Here is a 16,010-nt window from a genome sequence, read left to right as displayed (position 1 = left end):
TCAGGCAGCCAGCAGGACCGGCACGGACCCGCGCGGACCCTCATCGCCGAGGAACCTTTACAGTAAGTCTCAGAAAACGGAGCGTAAAGACCTGATCTGGTCTGGACTCTGCAGCCTGCCAGCCACTCAGCGGTAACAGACCCGGAAACACATCCGGTCCATCCGGGTTACACTGTCAAAATAACGTCCCCTCCGTGAGTATCCGGCGGTGACTGCAGCGACACCTGGAGGAGGATCAGAAGACTCCGGTCCACATAGCGGATTCCGTTTCTGTAGTGAACTGCTCTGGATCGCGGTCTAGGGTTTTATTTTGCAGTAATCAGGACAGAATGTAGTCCAGGATCAAGCTTCACGCATAAACTTCAGCAACAGCAAGAAACCCAGCTGAAGACAAAACATTTGAACCTCTGCTGGCAGGAGTCAGTAAAAGAGATTGAAATAGTGTTTTAATAGTAGAGTTTACATCTCGTTCGAATGATCAGGTTGTAGTATAAAAACACGGCACGAGTACTTTCTGTCCTCCACTGTCAGTCAGATTACTGTGGGAATCCTCCTGAATCAGGAGATCCATAGAGAACGTTGACGTTCCGTTTCTGTTCCGCAGAGTCCGTGTTAAGGACTCTTTGATACTACGGTGTACATCCTGCTGCATACGGTTCATCTTAAACACTTGCTTTCACATTTCTTGTCCAAAAAAGGACACTGAAAGGTTTGGGTACTGTCGGTGTGTACAATAAAGATCACAGAATAATATCTCTACAAGTACATATTACTTTGTATTTACTCCTAACTCATCACAGCTCGCAGTACTCTGCATCACAGCGCGCAGTACTCTGCATCATAGCGCAGTACTCTGCATCACAGCACGCAGTACCTCATCACAGCGCGCAGTACTCTGCATCACAGCACGCAGTACTCTGCATCACAGCGCGCAGTACTCTGCATCACAGCACGCAGTACTCTGCATCACAGCACGCAGTACTCTGCATCACAGCGCGCAGTACTCTGCATCATAGCGCAGTACTCTGCATCACACACGCAGTACTCTGCATCACAGCGCGCAGTACTCTGCATCACAGCACGCAGTACTCTGCATCACAGCGCGCAGTACTCTGCATCATAGCGCAGTACTCTGCATCACAGCGCGCAGTACTCTGCATCATAGCGCAGTACTCTGCATCACAGCGCGCAGTACTCTGCATCATAGCGCAGTACTCTGCATCACAGCGCGCAGTACTCTGCATCACACCGCGCAGTACTCTGCATCACAGCGCGCAGTACTCTGCATCACAGCGCAGTACTCTGCATCACAGCGCAGTACTCTGCATCACAGCGCAGTACTCTGCATCACAGCACGCAGTACTCTGCATCACAGCGCAGTACTCTGCATCATAGCGCAGTACTCTGCATCACAGCACGCAGTACTCTGCATCACAGCGCAGTACTCTGCATCACAGCACGCAGTACTCTGCATCACAGCGCAGTACTCTGCATCACAGCACGCAGTACTCTGCATCACAGCGCAGTACTCTGCATCACAGCGCAGTACTCTGCATCACACGCAGTACTCTGCATCACAGCGCGCAGTACTCTGCATCACAGCGCGCAGTACTCTGCATCACAGCGCAGTACTCTGCATCACAGCACGCAGTACTCTGCATCACAGCGCAGTACTCTGCATCACAGCACGCAGTACTCTGCATCACAGCACGCAGTACTCTGCATCACAGCGCAGTACTCTGCATCACAGCGCAGTACTCTGCATCACAGCACGCAGTACTCTGCATCACAGCGCAGTACTCTGCATCATAGCGCAGTACTCTGCATCACAGCACGCAGTACTCTGCATCACAGCGCGCAGTACTCTGCATCACAGCGCACAGTACTCTACATCACAGCGCAGATCATCTACATAGCGCATACTCTGCATCACAGCACGCAGTACTCTGCATCACAGCGCAGTACTCTGCATCACAGCGCGCAGTACTCTGCATCACAGCGCGCAGTACTCTGCATCACAGCGCAGTACTCTGCATCACAGCGCAGTACTCTGCATCACAGCGCAGTACTCTGCATCACAGCACGCAGTACTCTGCATCACAGCGCAGTACTCTGCATCACGCAGCGCAGTACTCGCATCACAGCGAGCTCTGCATCACGCGCAGTACCTGCATCACAGCACGCAGTACTCTGCATCACAGCACGCAGTACTCTGCATCACAGCGCAGTACTCTGCATCACAGCGCAGTACTCTGCATCACAGCACGCAGTACTCTGCATCACAGCGCAGTACTCTGCATCACAGCGCAGTACTCTGCATCACAGCACGCAGTACTCTGCATCACAGCGCAGTACTCTGCATCACAGCGCAGTACTCTGCATCACAGCGCAGTACTCTGCATCACAGCGCAGTACTCTGCATCACAGCGCAGTACTCTGCATCACAGCACGCAGTACTCTGCATCACAGCACGCAGTACTCTGCATAATAGCACGCAGTACTCTGCATCACAGCGCAGTACTCTGCATCACAGCGCAGTACTCTGCATCACAGCACGCAGTACTCTGCATCACAGCGCAGTACTCTGCATCACAGCACGCAGTACTCTGCATCACAGCACGCAGTACTCTGCATCACAGCGCAGTACTCTGCATCACAGCACGCAGTACTCTGCATCACAGCGCGCAGTACTCTGCATCACAGCGCAGTACTCTGCATCACAGCGCAGTACTCTGCATCACAGCGCAGTACTCTGCATCACAGCACAGTACTCTGCATCACAGCGCGCAGTACTCTGCATCATAGCGCAGTACTCTGCATCACAGCGCGCAGTACTCTGCATCATAGCGCAGTACTCTGCATCACAGCACGCAGTACTCTGCATCACAGCGCAGTACTCTGCATCATAGCGCGTACTCTGCATCACGCACGCAGTACTCTGCTCACACGCACGCACGCAGTACTCTGCATCACAGCGCAGTACTCTGCATCACAGCACGCAGTACTCTGCATCACAGCGCAGTACTCTGCATCACAGCGCAGTACTCTGCATCACAGCGCGCAGTACTCTGCATCACAGCGCGCAGTACTCTGCATCACAGCTCGCAGTACTCTGCATCACAGCGCCAGTACTCTGCATCACAGCTCGCAGTACTCTGCATCACAGCGCGCAGTACTCTGCATCATAGCGCAGTACTCTGCATCACAGCGCAGTACTCTGCATCACAGCGCAGTACTCTGCATCACAGCACAGTACTCTGCATCACAGCGCAGTACTCTGCATCACAGCACGCAGTACTCTGCATCACAGCGCAGTACTCTGCATCACAGCACGCAGTACTCTGCATCACAGCGCGCAGTACTCTGCATCACAGCGCAGTACTCTGCATCACAGCACGCAGTACTCTGCATCACAGCGCGCAGTACTCTGCATCACAGCGCAGTACTCTGCATCACAGCACGCAGTACTCTGCATCACAGCGCGCAGTACTCTGCATCACAGCGCAGTACTCTGCATCACAGCGCAGTACTCTGCATCACAGCACGCAGTACTCTGCATCACAGCGCAGTACTCTGCATCACAGCACGCATACTCTGCATCACAGCGCGCAGTACTCTGCATCACAGCGCAGTACTCTGCATCACGCGCAGTACTCTGCATCACAGCGTGCAGTACTCTGCATCACGCACGCCGTACTCTGCATCACAGCGCAGTACTCTGCATCACAGCGCGCAGTACTCTGCATCACAGCGCGCAGTACTCTGCATCACAGCGCAGTACTCTGCATCACAGCACGCAGTACTCTGCATCACAGCACGCAGTACTCTGCATCACAGCGCACTACTCTGCATCACAGCACAGTACTCTGCATCATAGCGCAGTACTCTGCATCACAGCACGCAGTACTCTGCATCACAGCGCAGTACTCTGCATCACAGCACGCAGTACTCTGCATCACAGCGCGCAGTACTCTGCATCACAGCGCAGTACTCTGCATCACAGCACGCAGTACTCTGCATCACAGCGCGCAGTACTCTGCATCACAGCGCAGTACTCTGCATCACAGCGTGCAGTACTCTGCATCACAGCGCGCAGTACTCTGCATCACAGCGCAGTACTCTGCATCACAGCGCGCAGTACTCTGCATCACAGCGCAGTACTCTGCATCATAGCGCAGTACTCTGCATCACAGCACGCAGTACTCTGCATCACAGCACGCAGTACTCTGCATCACAGCGCAGTACTCTGCATCACAGCACAGTACTCTGCATCATAGCGCAGTACTCTGCATCACAGCACGCAGTACTCTGCATCACAGCGCAGTACTCTGCATCATAGCGCAGTACTCTGCATCACAGCACGCAGTACTCTGCATCACAGCACGCAGTACTCTGCATCACAGCGCAGTACTCTGCATCACAGCACGCAGTACTCTGCATCACAGCACGCAGTACTCTGCATCACAGCGCAGTACTCTGCATCACAGCGCAGTACTCTGCATCACAGCACGCAGTACTCTGCATCACAGCGCAGTACTCTGCATCACAGCACGCAGTACTCTGCATCACAGCGCAGTACTCTGCATCACAGCTCGCAGTACTCTGCATCACAGCGCAGTACTCTGCATCACAGCACGCAGTACTCTGCATCACAGCGCAGTACTCTGCATCACAGCGCAGTACTCTGCATCACAGCACGCAGTACTCTGCATCACAGCGCGCAGTACTCTGCATCACAGCGCAGTACTCTGCATCACAGCTCGCAGTACTCTGCATCACAGCACGCAGTACTCTGCATCACACACCAGTACTCTGCATCACAGCGCAGTACTCTGCATCACAGCACGCAGTACTCTGCATCACAGCACGCAGTACTCTGCATCACAGCACGCAGTACTCTGCATCACAGCGCAGTACTCTGCATCACAGCGCAGTACTCTGCATCACAGCACGCAGTACTCTGCATCACAGCGCGCAGTACTCTGCATCACAGCTCGCAGTACTCTGTATCACAGCACGCAGTACTCTGCATCACAGCGCAGTACTCTGCATCACAGCGCAGTACTCTGCATCACAGCGCGCAGTACTCTGCATCACAGCACGCAGTACTCTGCATCACAGCGCAGTACTCTGCATCACAGCGCAGTACTCTGCATCACAGCTCGCAGTACTCTGCATCACAGCGCGCAGTACTCTGCATCACAGCGCGCAGTACTCTGCATCACAGCGCAGTACTCTGCATCACAGCTCGCAGTACTCTGCATCACGAGCACGCAGTACTTCAGGTGTTCAGAACCACGACGCTGGTTCACCATGGTACCTGATGCTGAGCGGTTGACCTGTTCCAGATCAGAGATCAACGCTACTGACCAATGAGCTCTCGGAAAATGACACCACCGTGCTGTAGGCGCCTTGATGCTCCACCACTAAACCTTGTCAAGATTTATCACTTAAACTGGCTCTGTTCCAGCTAGCTTTGGTTAGACCCCCTTGTAACTACTTTGGTGTCTTCGACCTGCTCCAGCCTGGCTCTGACCCCGCCCCCCCCCCCCCCCCCCCCCCCCCCCCCCAACCCCGTCGTCTGGGTTGCTACAGTCTGCGGACTACAAGGCGACCCCCCCTCCCTCATGCTCTCCGTACAGGTCTGCGAGCTTCCTGAACCTCGGCCCCCACTCTGTCGGGAAGTTGTAATTCTGCTCAAACTCTGATGAGTTTAACGAGCTCAGTGACTCCGCAGTGGACCCATTGCCCTCGAAGGCGTAGGTCTGCAGAGAGTCATAGGGGGGCGCCGTCAGGTCCACATCTGCCTCCTGCAGCCTGTTCCTGATGAACTCCTGGAACAGCATGTTCCTTTCCGCCCTGTACTCCGGGGTTTTGGCGAGGAGTCCCGGCAGGTTGTTGTCGGGGTCTCGGCGGGGTGGGTTTGGTTTGTTCAGGTGTCTCAGAGCGAACATGTCGAAGGCCTCGGTGTCCTCCTCGCCGCCGCCTTCATCATCGTAGTGAACAATGTTCTCACGAATGTCCCGCTCGTCGTCCATCATCAGAGGCTCCCTCCTACTGCGTCTGACAGCTGCTACAACCACGATGACACCTGAGGAGACAGGTGAGAACGGAGAAGGTGCTCTCTAGTCAGGTCTGTGTATCTGCAGGTACGCTGCTGTTTCTACTTACTGTTTCTGGTGTTAATTGTCAGGTCACAGTGAAACGGGGTCTGGTCTTACCCAGTAGTACGAGGATGCAGGTGAGGACCGTGGCAGCGGCGGCGGAGCTGAGGCCGACCAGCAGCAGCGCCGCTCGCCGGCTGCAGGAGCGGCGGTTTCCGTGGGCGTCGCAGTCGCAGACAGTGATGGACAGCGAGTTGGTGCTGCTGAGAGACGGACTGCTGCCGTCTGAAATCACCACCGGCAGGAAGTGAACCGGCTGATCCCGCCGCAGGAAACCACCCTTCCGAGTCAGGACAGACGCCGTGTTGTCTGAGGACAGACGGACAAGAGGAAGCTGGATGAAAGAACGCTGAGTCATTATCAGTTCTCTACAAAGTCACTAAGTGAAGTGTCCACCCCTAGCTGTCAATTACAAAGTGATGCTGCTATGGTTACACGAGGTTCACCTGCCTGTAGGTGGCGCTCTTTTTTCTGTCTGCTCACGATGGATGCTACAGCTCAGTTCGTCTCCCGCAAACAGAACCTCTGAGTGTGTGGTGTCGGTGTAGAGGACACAGAGAGACTTGTTATGAAGATATTAAGCTGCCTGCATTCTGCTCAGACTGCGGCAACTAACACCAACATTATAAATTTGGTTTCAGTCTTTAGAATGTCTAGAAAACCGACTGTCAGTCCACACTGACCAGACAGCAACTGACCAGACAGCAACTGACCAGACAGGAACTGACCAGACAGCAACTGACCAGACAGCAACTGACCAGTCGGTTCTGACCAGATAGGAACTGACCAGACAGCAGCTGACCAGACAGCAACTGACCAGTCGGTTCTGACCAGATAGGAACTGACCAGACAGCAGCTGACCAGACAGCAGCTGACCAGACAGCAACTGACCAGTCGGTTCTGACCAGATAGGAACTGACCAGACAGCAGCTGACCAGACAGCAACTGACCAGTCGGTTCTGACCAGATAGGAACTGACCAGACAGCAGCTGACCAGACAGCAGCTGACCAGACAGCAACTGACCAGTCGGTTCTGACCAGATAGGAACTGACCAGACAGCAGCTGACCAGTCGGTTCTGACCAGTCAGTTCTGACCAGACAGCAACTGACCAGACAGCAACTGACCAGTCAGGAACTGACCAGTCAGCAACTGACCAGTCAGGAACTGACCAGACAGCAACTGACCAGACAGGAACTGACCAGACAGCAACTGACCAGACAGCAACTGACCAGTCGGTTCTGACCAGATAGGAACTGACCAGACAGCAGCTGACCAGACAGCAACTGACCAGTCGGTTCTGACCAGATAGGAACTGACCAGACAGCAGCTGACCAGACAGCAACTGACCAGTCGGTTCTGACCAGATAGGAACTGACCAGACAGCAGCTGACCAGACAGCAGCTGACCAGACAGCAACTGACCAGTCGGTTCTGACCAGATAGGAACTGACCAGTCAGTTCTGACCAGACAGCAACTGACCATACAGCAACTGACCAGTCGGTTCTGACCAGACAGGAACTGACCATACAGCAGCTGACCAGACAGTAACTGACCAGTCGGTTCTGACCAGACAGCAACTGACCAGACAGCAGCTGACCAGACAGCAACTGACCAGTCGGTTCTGACCAGATAGGAACTGACCAGACAGCAGCTGACCAGTCGGTTCTGACCAGACAGCAACTGACCAGACAGGAACTGACCAGTCGGTTCTGACCAGTCAGTTCTGACCAGACAGCAACTGACCAGACAGGAACTGACCAGTCGGTTCTGACCAGTCAGTTCTGACCAGACAGCAACTGACCAGACAGCAACTGACCAGTCAGGAACTGACCGGTCAGTTCTGACCAGACAGCAACTGACCAGACAGGAACTGACCAGACAGCAACTGACCAGACAGCAGCTGACCAGACAGCAACTGACCAGACAGGAACTGACCAGTCGGTTCTGACCAGACAGGAACTGACCAGACAGCAGCTGACCAGACAGCAACTGACCAGTCGGTTCTGACCAGACAGCAACTGACCAGACAGCAACTGACCAGTCAGTTCTGACCAGACAGCAGCTGACCAGACAGCAACTGACCAGACAGCAACTGACCAGTCGGTTCTGACCAGACAGGAACTGACCAGACAGCAGCTGACCAGTCGGTTCTGACCAGACAGCAACTGACCAGTCAGCAACTGACCAGTCAGGAACTGACCAGTCAGTTCTGACCAGACAGCAACTGACCATACAGCAACTGACCAGTCGGTTCTGACCAGACAGGAACTGACCATACAGCAGCTGACCAGACAGCAACTGACCAGACAGTAACTGACCAGTCGGTTCTGACCAGACAGCAACTGACCAGACAGCAGCTGACCAGACAGCAACTGACCAGTCGGTTCTGACCAGACAGCAACTGACCAGACAGCAGCTGACCAGTCAGTTCTGACCAGACAGCAGCTGACCAGACAGCAACTGACCAGACAGCAACTGACCAGTCGGTTCTGACCAGACAGGAACTGACCAGACAGCAGCTGACCAGTCGGTTCTGACCAGACAGCAACTGACCAGACAGGAACTGACCAGTCAGTTCTGACCAGATAGGAACTGACCAGACAGCAGCTGACCAGACAGCAGCTGACCAGACAGCAACTGACCAGTCGGTTCTGACCAGATAGGAACTGACCAGACAGCAGCTGACCAGTCGGTTCTGACCAGTCGGTTCTGACCAGACAGCAACTGACCAGACAGGAACTGACCAGTCGGTTCTGACCAGTCAGTTCTGACCAGACAGCAACTGACCAGACAGCAACTGACCAGTCAGGAACTGACCGGTCAGTTCTGACCAGACAGCAACTGACCAGACAGGAACTGACCAGACAGCAACTGACCAGACAGCAGCTGACCAGACAGCAACTGACCAGACAGGAACTGACCAGTCGGTTCTGACCAGACAGGAACTGACCAGACAGCAGCTGACCAGACAGCAACTGACCAGTCGGTTCTGACCAGACAGCAACTGACCAGACAGCAACTGACCAGTCAGTTCTGACCAGACAGCAGCTGACCAGACAGCAACTGACCAGACAGCAACTGACCAGTCGGTTCTGACCAGACAGGAACTGACCAGACAGCAGCTGACCAGTCGTTCTGACCAGACAGCAACTGACCAGACAGCAACTGACCAGTCAGCAACTGACCAGTCAGTTCTGACCAGACAGCAACTGACCAGACAGTAACTGACTAGTCGGTTCTGACCAGACAGGAACTGACCATACAGCAGCTGACCAGACAGCAACTGACCAGACAGTAACTGACTAGTCGTTCTGACCAGACAGCAACTGACCAGACAGCAGCTGACCAGACAGCAACTGACCAGTCGGTTCTGACCAGACAGCAACTGACCAGACAGCAGCTGACCAGTCATTCTGACCAGACAGCAGCTGACCAGACAGCAACTGACCAGACAGCAACTGACCAGTCGGTTCTGACCAGACAGGAACTGACCAGACAGCAGCTGACCAGTCGGTTCTGACCAGACAGCAACTGACCAGACAGGAACTGACCAGTCGGTTCTGACCAGATAGGAACTGACCAGACAGCAACTGACCAGTCGGTTCTGACCAGATAGGAACTGACCAGACAGCAGCTGACCAGTCGGTTCTGACCAGTCAGTTCTGACCAGACAGCAACTGACCAGACAGCAACTGACCAGACAGCAACTGACCAGTCAGGAACTGACCAGTCAGTTCTGACCAGACAGCAGCTGACCAGACAGCAACTGACCAGACAGCAACTGACCAGTCGGTTCTGACCAGACAGGAACTGACCAGACAGCAGCTGACCAGTCGGTTCTGACCAGACAGCAACTGACCAGACAGCAACTGACCAGACAGCAACTGACCAGTCGGTTCTGACCAGACAGGAACTGACCATACAGCAGCTGACCAGACAGCAACTGACCAGACAGTAACTGACCAGTCGGTTCTGACCAGACAGCAACTGACCAGACAGCAGCTGACCAGACAGCAACTGACCAGTCGGTTCTGACCAGATAGGAACTGACCAGACAGCAGCTGACCAGTCGGTTCTGACCAGAAAGCAACTGACCAGACAGCAACTGACCAGTCGGTTCTGACCAGTCAGTTCTGACCAGACAGCAACTGACCAGACAGCAACTGACCAGTCGGTTCTGACCAGTCAGTTCTGACCAGACAGCAACTGACCAGACAGCAACTGACCAGACAGCAACTGACCAGTCAGGAACTGACCAGACAGGAACTGACCAGACAGCAACTGACCATACAGCAACTGACCAGACAGGAACTGACCAGACAGCAACTGACCAGTCGGTTCTGACCAGACAGCAACTGACCAGTCGGTTCTGACCAGACAGGAACTGACCAGACAGCAGCTGACCAGTCGGTTCTGACCAGACAGCAACTGACCAGACAGGAACTGACCAGACAGGAACTGACCAGTCGGTTCTGACCAGACAGGAACTGACCAGACAGCAGCTGACCAGACAGGAACTGACCAGACAGCAGCTGACCAGACAGCAACTGACCAGTCGGTTCTGACCAGACAGGAACTGACCAGACAGCAGCTGACCAGTTGGTTCTGACCAGACAGCAACAGACCAGACAGCAACTGACCAGACAGGAACTGACCAGTCGGTTCTGACCAGACAGCAACTGACCAGACAGCAGCTGACCAGACAGCAACTGACCAGTCGGTTCTGACCAGACAGGAACTGACCAGACAGGAACTGACCAGTCGGTTCTGACCAGTCAGTTCTGACCAGACAGCAACTGACCAGACAGGAACTGACCAGACAGGAACTGACCAGTCGGTTCTGACCAGACAGCAACTGACCAGACAGCAACTGACCAGTCAGTTCTGACCAGACAGACCTTTGTTGCCTATCCTTCTTATTTAAGTCACAGGATCGAGGCTGCAATCACTTTTTGGCAGGTGGAAATCTGCCTGTTATTAGGTGTACTGGCCCTTTAAAGGTATTTCAACAGGTTGAAAGGAGTGGGTGAGCTATAATCAGCCATAACTCAAATACTATAACACTAAAATAACTGAAATCAATTCATTTTGAGAACCTTTTTTTCACAAGTAGTGAGGTGGCATCAGTTGCCAAACAGCACTGGCTCTATTTCCATTTATTCATTTAGCTGACGCTTTTATCTAAAGCCAATTACAATTGCTGTATATGTCAGAGGTTGCACGCCTCTGGAGCAACGAGGGGTTAAGTGACTTGCTCAGGGACACACAGTGGGAATTGAACCCGGGTCTCTCACACCAAAGTCATGTGTCTTATCCACTGCCATTTAAATGTCTTGCAATTGGTAATAAGGACTGATTGAGCTATACTCTGTCTTTTTGGCAAGTGCAAAATGCAATACTACAAACTACATTTCAACTGGTAAAAAGGTGGACTGGTCAGCACACAGCAAGCAAAAATAATGTCATAAGGACGACGGAAAGAGAGACACTTCCTTATTTTCTTTATACCTAACCCAGCCGTCGGTAATCAAAGACTGCAGTCTGTTTTCCAGATATTAACAAGGATATTAAACATAGGCCACCAAAAACAAATTTCATCTGCAACAACAGGCTGCTTATAATAATGTTGAGTATTCCGTTACAAGAAACATTAACGTTTCACAAAGACATACCTTTGTTGCCACGGCCATAAAGTGATGCGTATTTTCACGTTATGACTGTTTGCTCCAGATAAAAGCAGCTGTAGATGTACAGATACTGGCCGTTACAGCTTTAACATCACTTTTCACTTCCTCCAGCACATGTTCTGATTCGGATTGCGTCCGTACGTCTGTGGATCAATGGAGCTGTGTGAGGGAAACGTCTGGCGTACCTTTATTATCTCTCAGGATGAAGCTGAAGTTCCCAGAAGCCTCGGCGGGCAGAGAGAACAGGAAGTGATGTCCGTTCTCTGGTTCATCACGATCCACAGCGCTCAGGGTCTCAATAATCTGAGAGGTCAAAGGTCAAACACAAGAAAGAGGAGGTCAGCTGACAGGAAATGAATGAGTGAATATGTTCTGGAGGAAGAAAATCATATCACTGTGAATATTTGGGCTGATCGTGAATCTGCCGTGTGCTGAAACACCGCTGTGAAGCCGAGGGGGAACTCTGAAGGACAGGCTGCTGGTGCAAGGAGGAAACTCTGAGACGAGAGAGTCTTTCTCCTGCTTTCCTCGATACGAACATGCACTAACAAGCCATCTGCAGCTAGCCTGACCTGTGAGCGACAGGTGGCGTAGCATCGTTTGTACTTAAAACACTGGGTCTGGGTCTGTGGGGTCTGGATCAGTGAGGTCTGGGTCTGTGGGGTCTGGATCAGTGAGGTCTGGGGTGTGAGGTCTGGGGCTGTGAGGTCTGGGTCTGTGGGGTCTATGGCTGTGAGGTCTGGGGCTGTGAGGTCTAGGGCTGTGAGGTCTGGGTCTGTGGGGCCTGGGTCTGTGGGGCCTGGATCAGTGAGGTCTGGGTCTGTGAGGTCTGGATCAGTGAGGTCTGGATCAGTGAGGTCTGGGGCTGTGAGGTCTGGGTCTGTGAGGTCTGGGGCTGTGGGGTCTGGGTCTGTGGGGTCTGGATCAGTGAGGTCTGGGTCTGTGAGGTCTGGGTCTGTGAGGTCTATGGCTGTGGGGTCTGGGTCTGTGAGGTCTGGATCAGTGAGGTCTGGATCAGTGAGGTCTGGTTCTGTGAGGTCTGGGTCTGTGGGGTCTATGGCTGTGAGGTCTGGGTCTGTGAGGTCTGGATCAGTGAGGTCTGGTTCTGTGAGGTCTGGGTCTGTGGGGTCTATGGCTGTGGGGTCTGGGTCTGTGGGGTCTGGATCAGTGAGGTCTGGGTCTGTGAGGTCTGGGTCTGTGAGGTCTATGGCTGTGGGGTCTGGGTCTGTGAGGTCTGGATCAGTGAGGTCTGGATCAGTGAGGTCTGGTTCTGTGAGGTCTGGGTCTGTGGGGTCTGGATCAGTGAGGTCTGGATCAGTGAGGTCTGGATCAGTGAGGTCTGGATCAGTGAGGTCTGGTTCTGTGAGGTCTGGGTCTGTGGGGTCTATGGCTGTGAGGTCTGGGTCTGTGAGGTCTGGATCAGTGAGGTCTGGTTCTGTGAGGTCTGGGTCTGTGAGGTCTGGATCAGTGAGGTCTGGTTCTGTGAGGTCTGGGTCTGTGGGGTCTGGATCAGTGAGGTCTGGTTCTGTGTGGTCTAGGTCTGTGGGGTCTGGATCAGTGAGGTCTGGTTCTGTGAGGTCTGGGTCTGTGAGGTCTGGATCAGTGAGGTCTGGATCAGTGAGGTCTGGATCTGTGAGGTCTGGGGCTGTGAGGTCTGGGTCTGTGAGGTCTGGTTCTGTGAGGTCTGGGTCTGTGAGGTCTGGATCTGTGAGGTCTGGGGCTGTGAGGTCTGGGTCTGTGAGGTCTGGTTCTGTGAGGTCTGGATCTGTGAGGTCTGGGTCTGTGGGGTCTGGATCAGTGAGGTCTGGGTCTGTGAGGTCTGGATCAGTGAGGTCTGGTTCTGTGAGGTCTGGATCAGTGAGGTCTGGATCAGTGAGGTCTGGTTCTGTGAGGTCTGGTTCTGTGAGGTCTGGGTCTGTGAGGTCTGGATCAGTGAGGTCTGGTTCTGTGAGGTCTGGTTCTGTGAGGTCTGGATCAGTGAGGTCTGGTTCTGTGAGGTCTGGGTCTGTGGGGTCTGGATCAGTGAGGTCTGGTTCTGTGTGGTCTAGGTCTGTGGGGTCTGGATCAGTGAGGTCTGGTTCTGTGAGGTCTGGGGCTGTGAGGTCTGGTTCTGTGAGGTCTGGGTCTGTGAGGTCTGGATCAGTGAGGTCTGGATCAGTGAGGTCTGGATCTGTGAGGTCTGGGGCTGTGAGGTCTGGGTCTGTGAGGTCTGATTCTGTGAGGTCTGGGTCTGTGAGGTCTGGATTAGTGAGGTCTGGGTCTGTGAGGTCTGATTCTGTGAGGTCTGGGTCTGTGAGGTCTGGGTCTGTGAGGTCTGGATCAGTGAGGTCTGGATCAGTGAGGTCTGGATCTGTGAGGTCTGGGGCTGTGAGGTCTGGGTCTGTGAGGTCTGGTTCTGTGAGGTCTGGGTCTGTGAGGTCTGGATCAGTGAGGTCTGGGTCTGTGAGGTCTGGTTCTGTGAGGTCTGGGTCTGTGAGGTCTGGGTCTGTGAGGTCTGGATCAGTGAGGTCTGGGTCTGTGAGGTCTGGTTCTGTGAGGTCTGGGTCTGTGAGGTCTGGGTCTGTGGGGTCTGGATCAGTGAGGTCTGGGTCTGTGAGGTCTGGTACTGTGAGGTCTGGGTCTGTGAGGTCTGGGTCTGTGGGGTCTGGATCAGTGAGGTCTGGTCTGGATCTATCAGTCCTGTTATTCTGCAGCTCTGTGTGAAAGTGAGAGAACTTCTGCTGCGGTACTTGTCAGAGTACAGGTGTGTAACACTGTGTACCAAACAGTACCCAGGTGGGTTTACCTGTCCGGGTTCTGCGTTCTCACAGACAAAGGCTTCGTACTTCATGGCGAAGCTCGGAGCGTTATCGTTAACGTCCGTCACAGAGATCAGAAGCACAGCTTTCCCCACCTGAGACCGATCCACTGACACACACACAGAGACACGCCTCAGCACGCCGCTCAGCTGTTGACATCACAACCAGGAATTTAAAGGAACAGTACAACATGTAGAGTATGTCAGACTCACGGCTGTCTGTGGCGAGGACGCTGATGTTGTGCAGAGCGATGGTCTCTCTGTCCAGACGTCTGGCGGTCCGGATCAGACCTGAGCTGCTGTCGATGTTAAAGAACCGCTCCACGTCCGACTTCCTGTCAATAGAGTACCTGCACACAGATTCACCTGCTGTTAAACACCAGCTCCGCCGCTGACTCTGTCTCCAGGCGCTCATGTTCCTACCTGACGGGGTTGTCGGTTGCGTCAGGGTCGTGAGCTGAAACTGATCCCACATCAGTTCCTACCGCAGCGTCCTCAGAGACCACCATCCGACTAACGGGGGAGGAGAAGACCGGAGGCTCATCCACGTTCTCCACCAGTAGACGAACCGTCGCCACGTCGCTGAACCGACCCGTTGACAGGAAGTGAGTGTCCACGTAACGATTGGACGCCTCAACGTGCAACACGTAGCTCGACTTGGTCTCAAAGTCCAGAGTCTGGGGGGGACACAGGGGGGAGGGGGGACACTGGTGTGACGACCTCTGGGGAAATAAAGCTTGAACATGTTTTCTCGTCACCTGGAGATAAAAAGTCATGATTTAAAGGGACAGAACTGGTCCTGTCTCAACTATCTCTGTCACCCAGATCAGAGTTCTCCAAGGAGGGTTAAATCAAGGGCTCGGATACTGGATACTGCCTGGTTCTTTACTGGACTCCCTGCTGGTCAGTTAGAACCGTTACCCTTGGATGACCTATACTAGAGTGACCATATTTTTCTTTCCAACAAAGACGGATCAGTGAGCTAAACTTCAAATGTGCCTTCAGGATGTTAAAACCTGGATGAGCTGTAATTTTCTCATGTTAAACTCAGATAAAACTGAAGTTATTGCTCTGGGGCCTAAGCACCTCCGTGACGCATTATCTAAAGATATAGTTTCCCTGGATGGCATCACCTTGGCCTCCAGCACCACTGTGAGGAATCTTGGAGTTATCTTTGATCAGGACATGTCGTTTAAGTCTCACATTAAGCAAAATTCAAGACCACCTTTTTTCACCTACGTAATATTGCGAAAATCAGGAACATCCTGTCTAAAAATGCTGCAGAAAAACTAGTCCATGCATTTGTTACTTCTAGGCTGGATTACTGCAATCTACCTCTCTCTCTCTCTGTCTCTCTCTC

The 16,010-nt window shown here is 53.4% G+C and overlaps 1 protein-coding gene across 1 annotated transcript in view; it reads right to left on the bottom strand.

Moving 5' to 3' along the window:
* Positions 1 to 5,603: 5,603 nt before the first annotated feature.
* The window catches only part of LOC119901625 (cadherin-7-like), a gene marked incomplete at its 5' end in the record, with an annotated part of 23,783 nt that continues 13,376 nt past the window's right edge, over positions 5,604 to 16,010 (bottom strand). The window contains 6 exons of the mRNA XM_038717199.1: positions 5,604 to 6,091; positions 6,222 to 6,473; positions 12,039 to 12,156; positions 14,639 to 14,760; positions 14,864 to 15,000; positions 15,074 to 15,327. Of these exons, the coding sequence (XP_038573127.1) occupies positions 5,604 to 6,091; positions 6,222 to 6,473; positions 12,039 to 12,156; positions 14,639 to 14,760; positions 14,864 to 15,000; positions 15,074 to 15,327 (1,371 nt within the window). The remainder of the gene's footprint in view (positions 6,092 to 6,221; positions 6,474 to 12,038; positions 12,157 to 14,638; positions 14,761 to 14,863; positions 15,001 to 15,073; positions 15,328 to 16,010) is intronic.

The sequence above is a fragment of the Micropterus salmoides genome, unplaced genomic scaffold (assembly GCF_014851395.1).
Source record: "Micropterus salmoides isolate LMB-PRFRI ecotype aquatic unplaced genomic scaffold, ASM1485139v1 Ms_hic_scaffold_14, whole genome shotgun sequence".
In the NCBI taxonomy this organism is placed as follows: Eukaryota; Metazoa; Chordata; class Actinopteri; order Centrarchiformes; family Centrarchidae; genus Micropterus; species Micropterus salmoides.
Note: the sequence above shows the minus strand (reverse complement) of the source record. Positions and strands in the feature narration are given on the sequence as shown.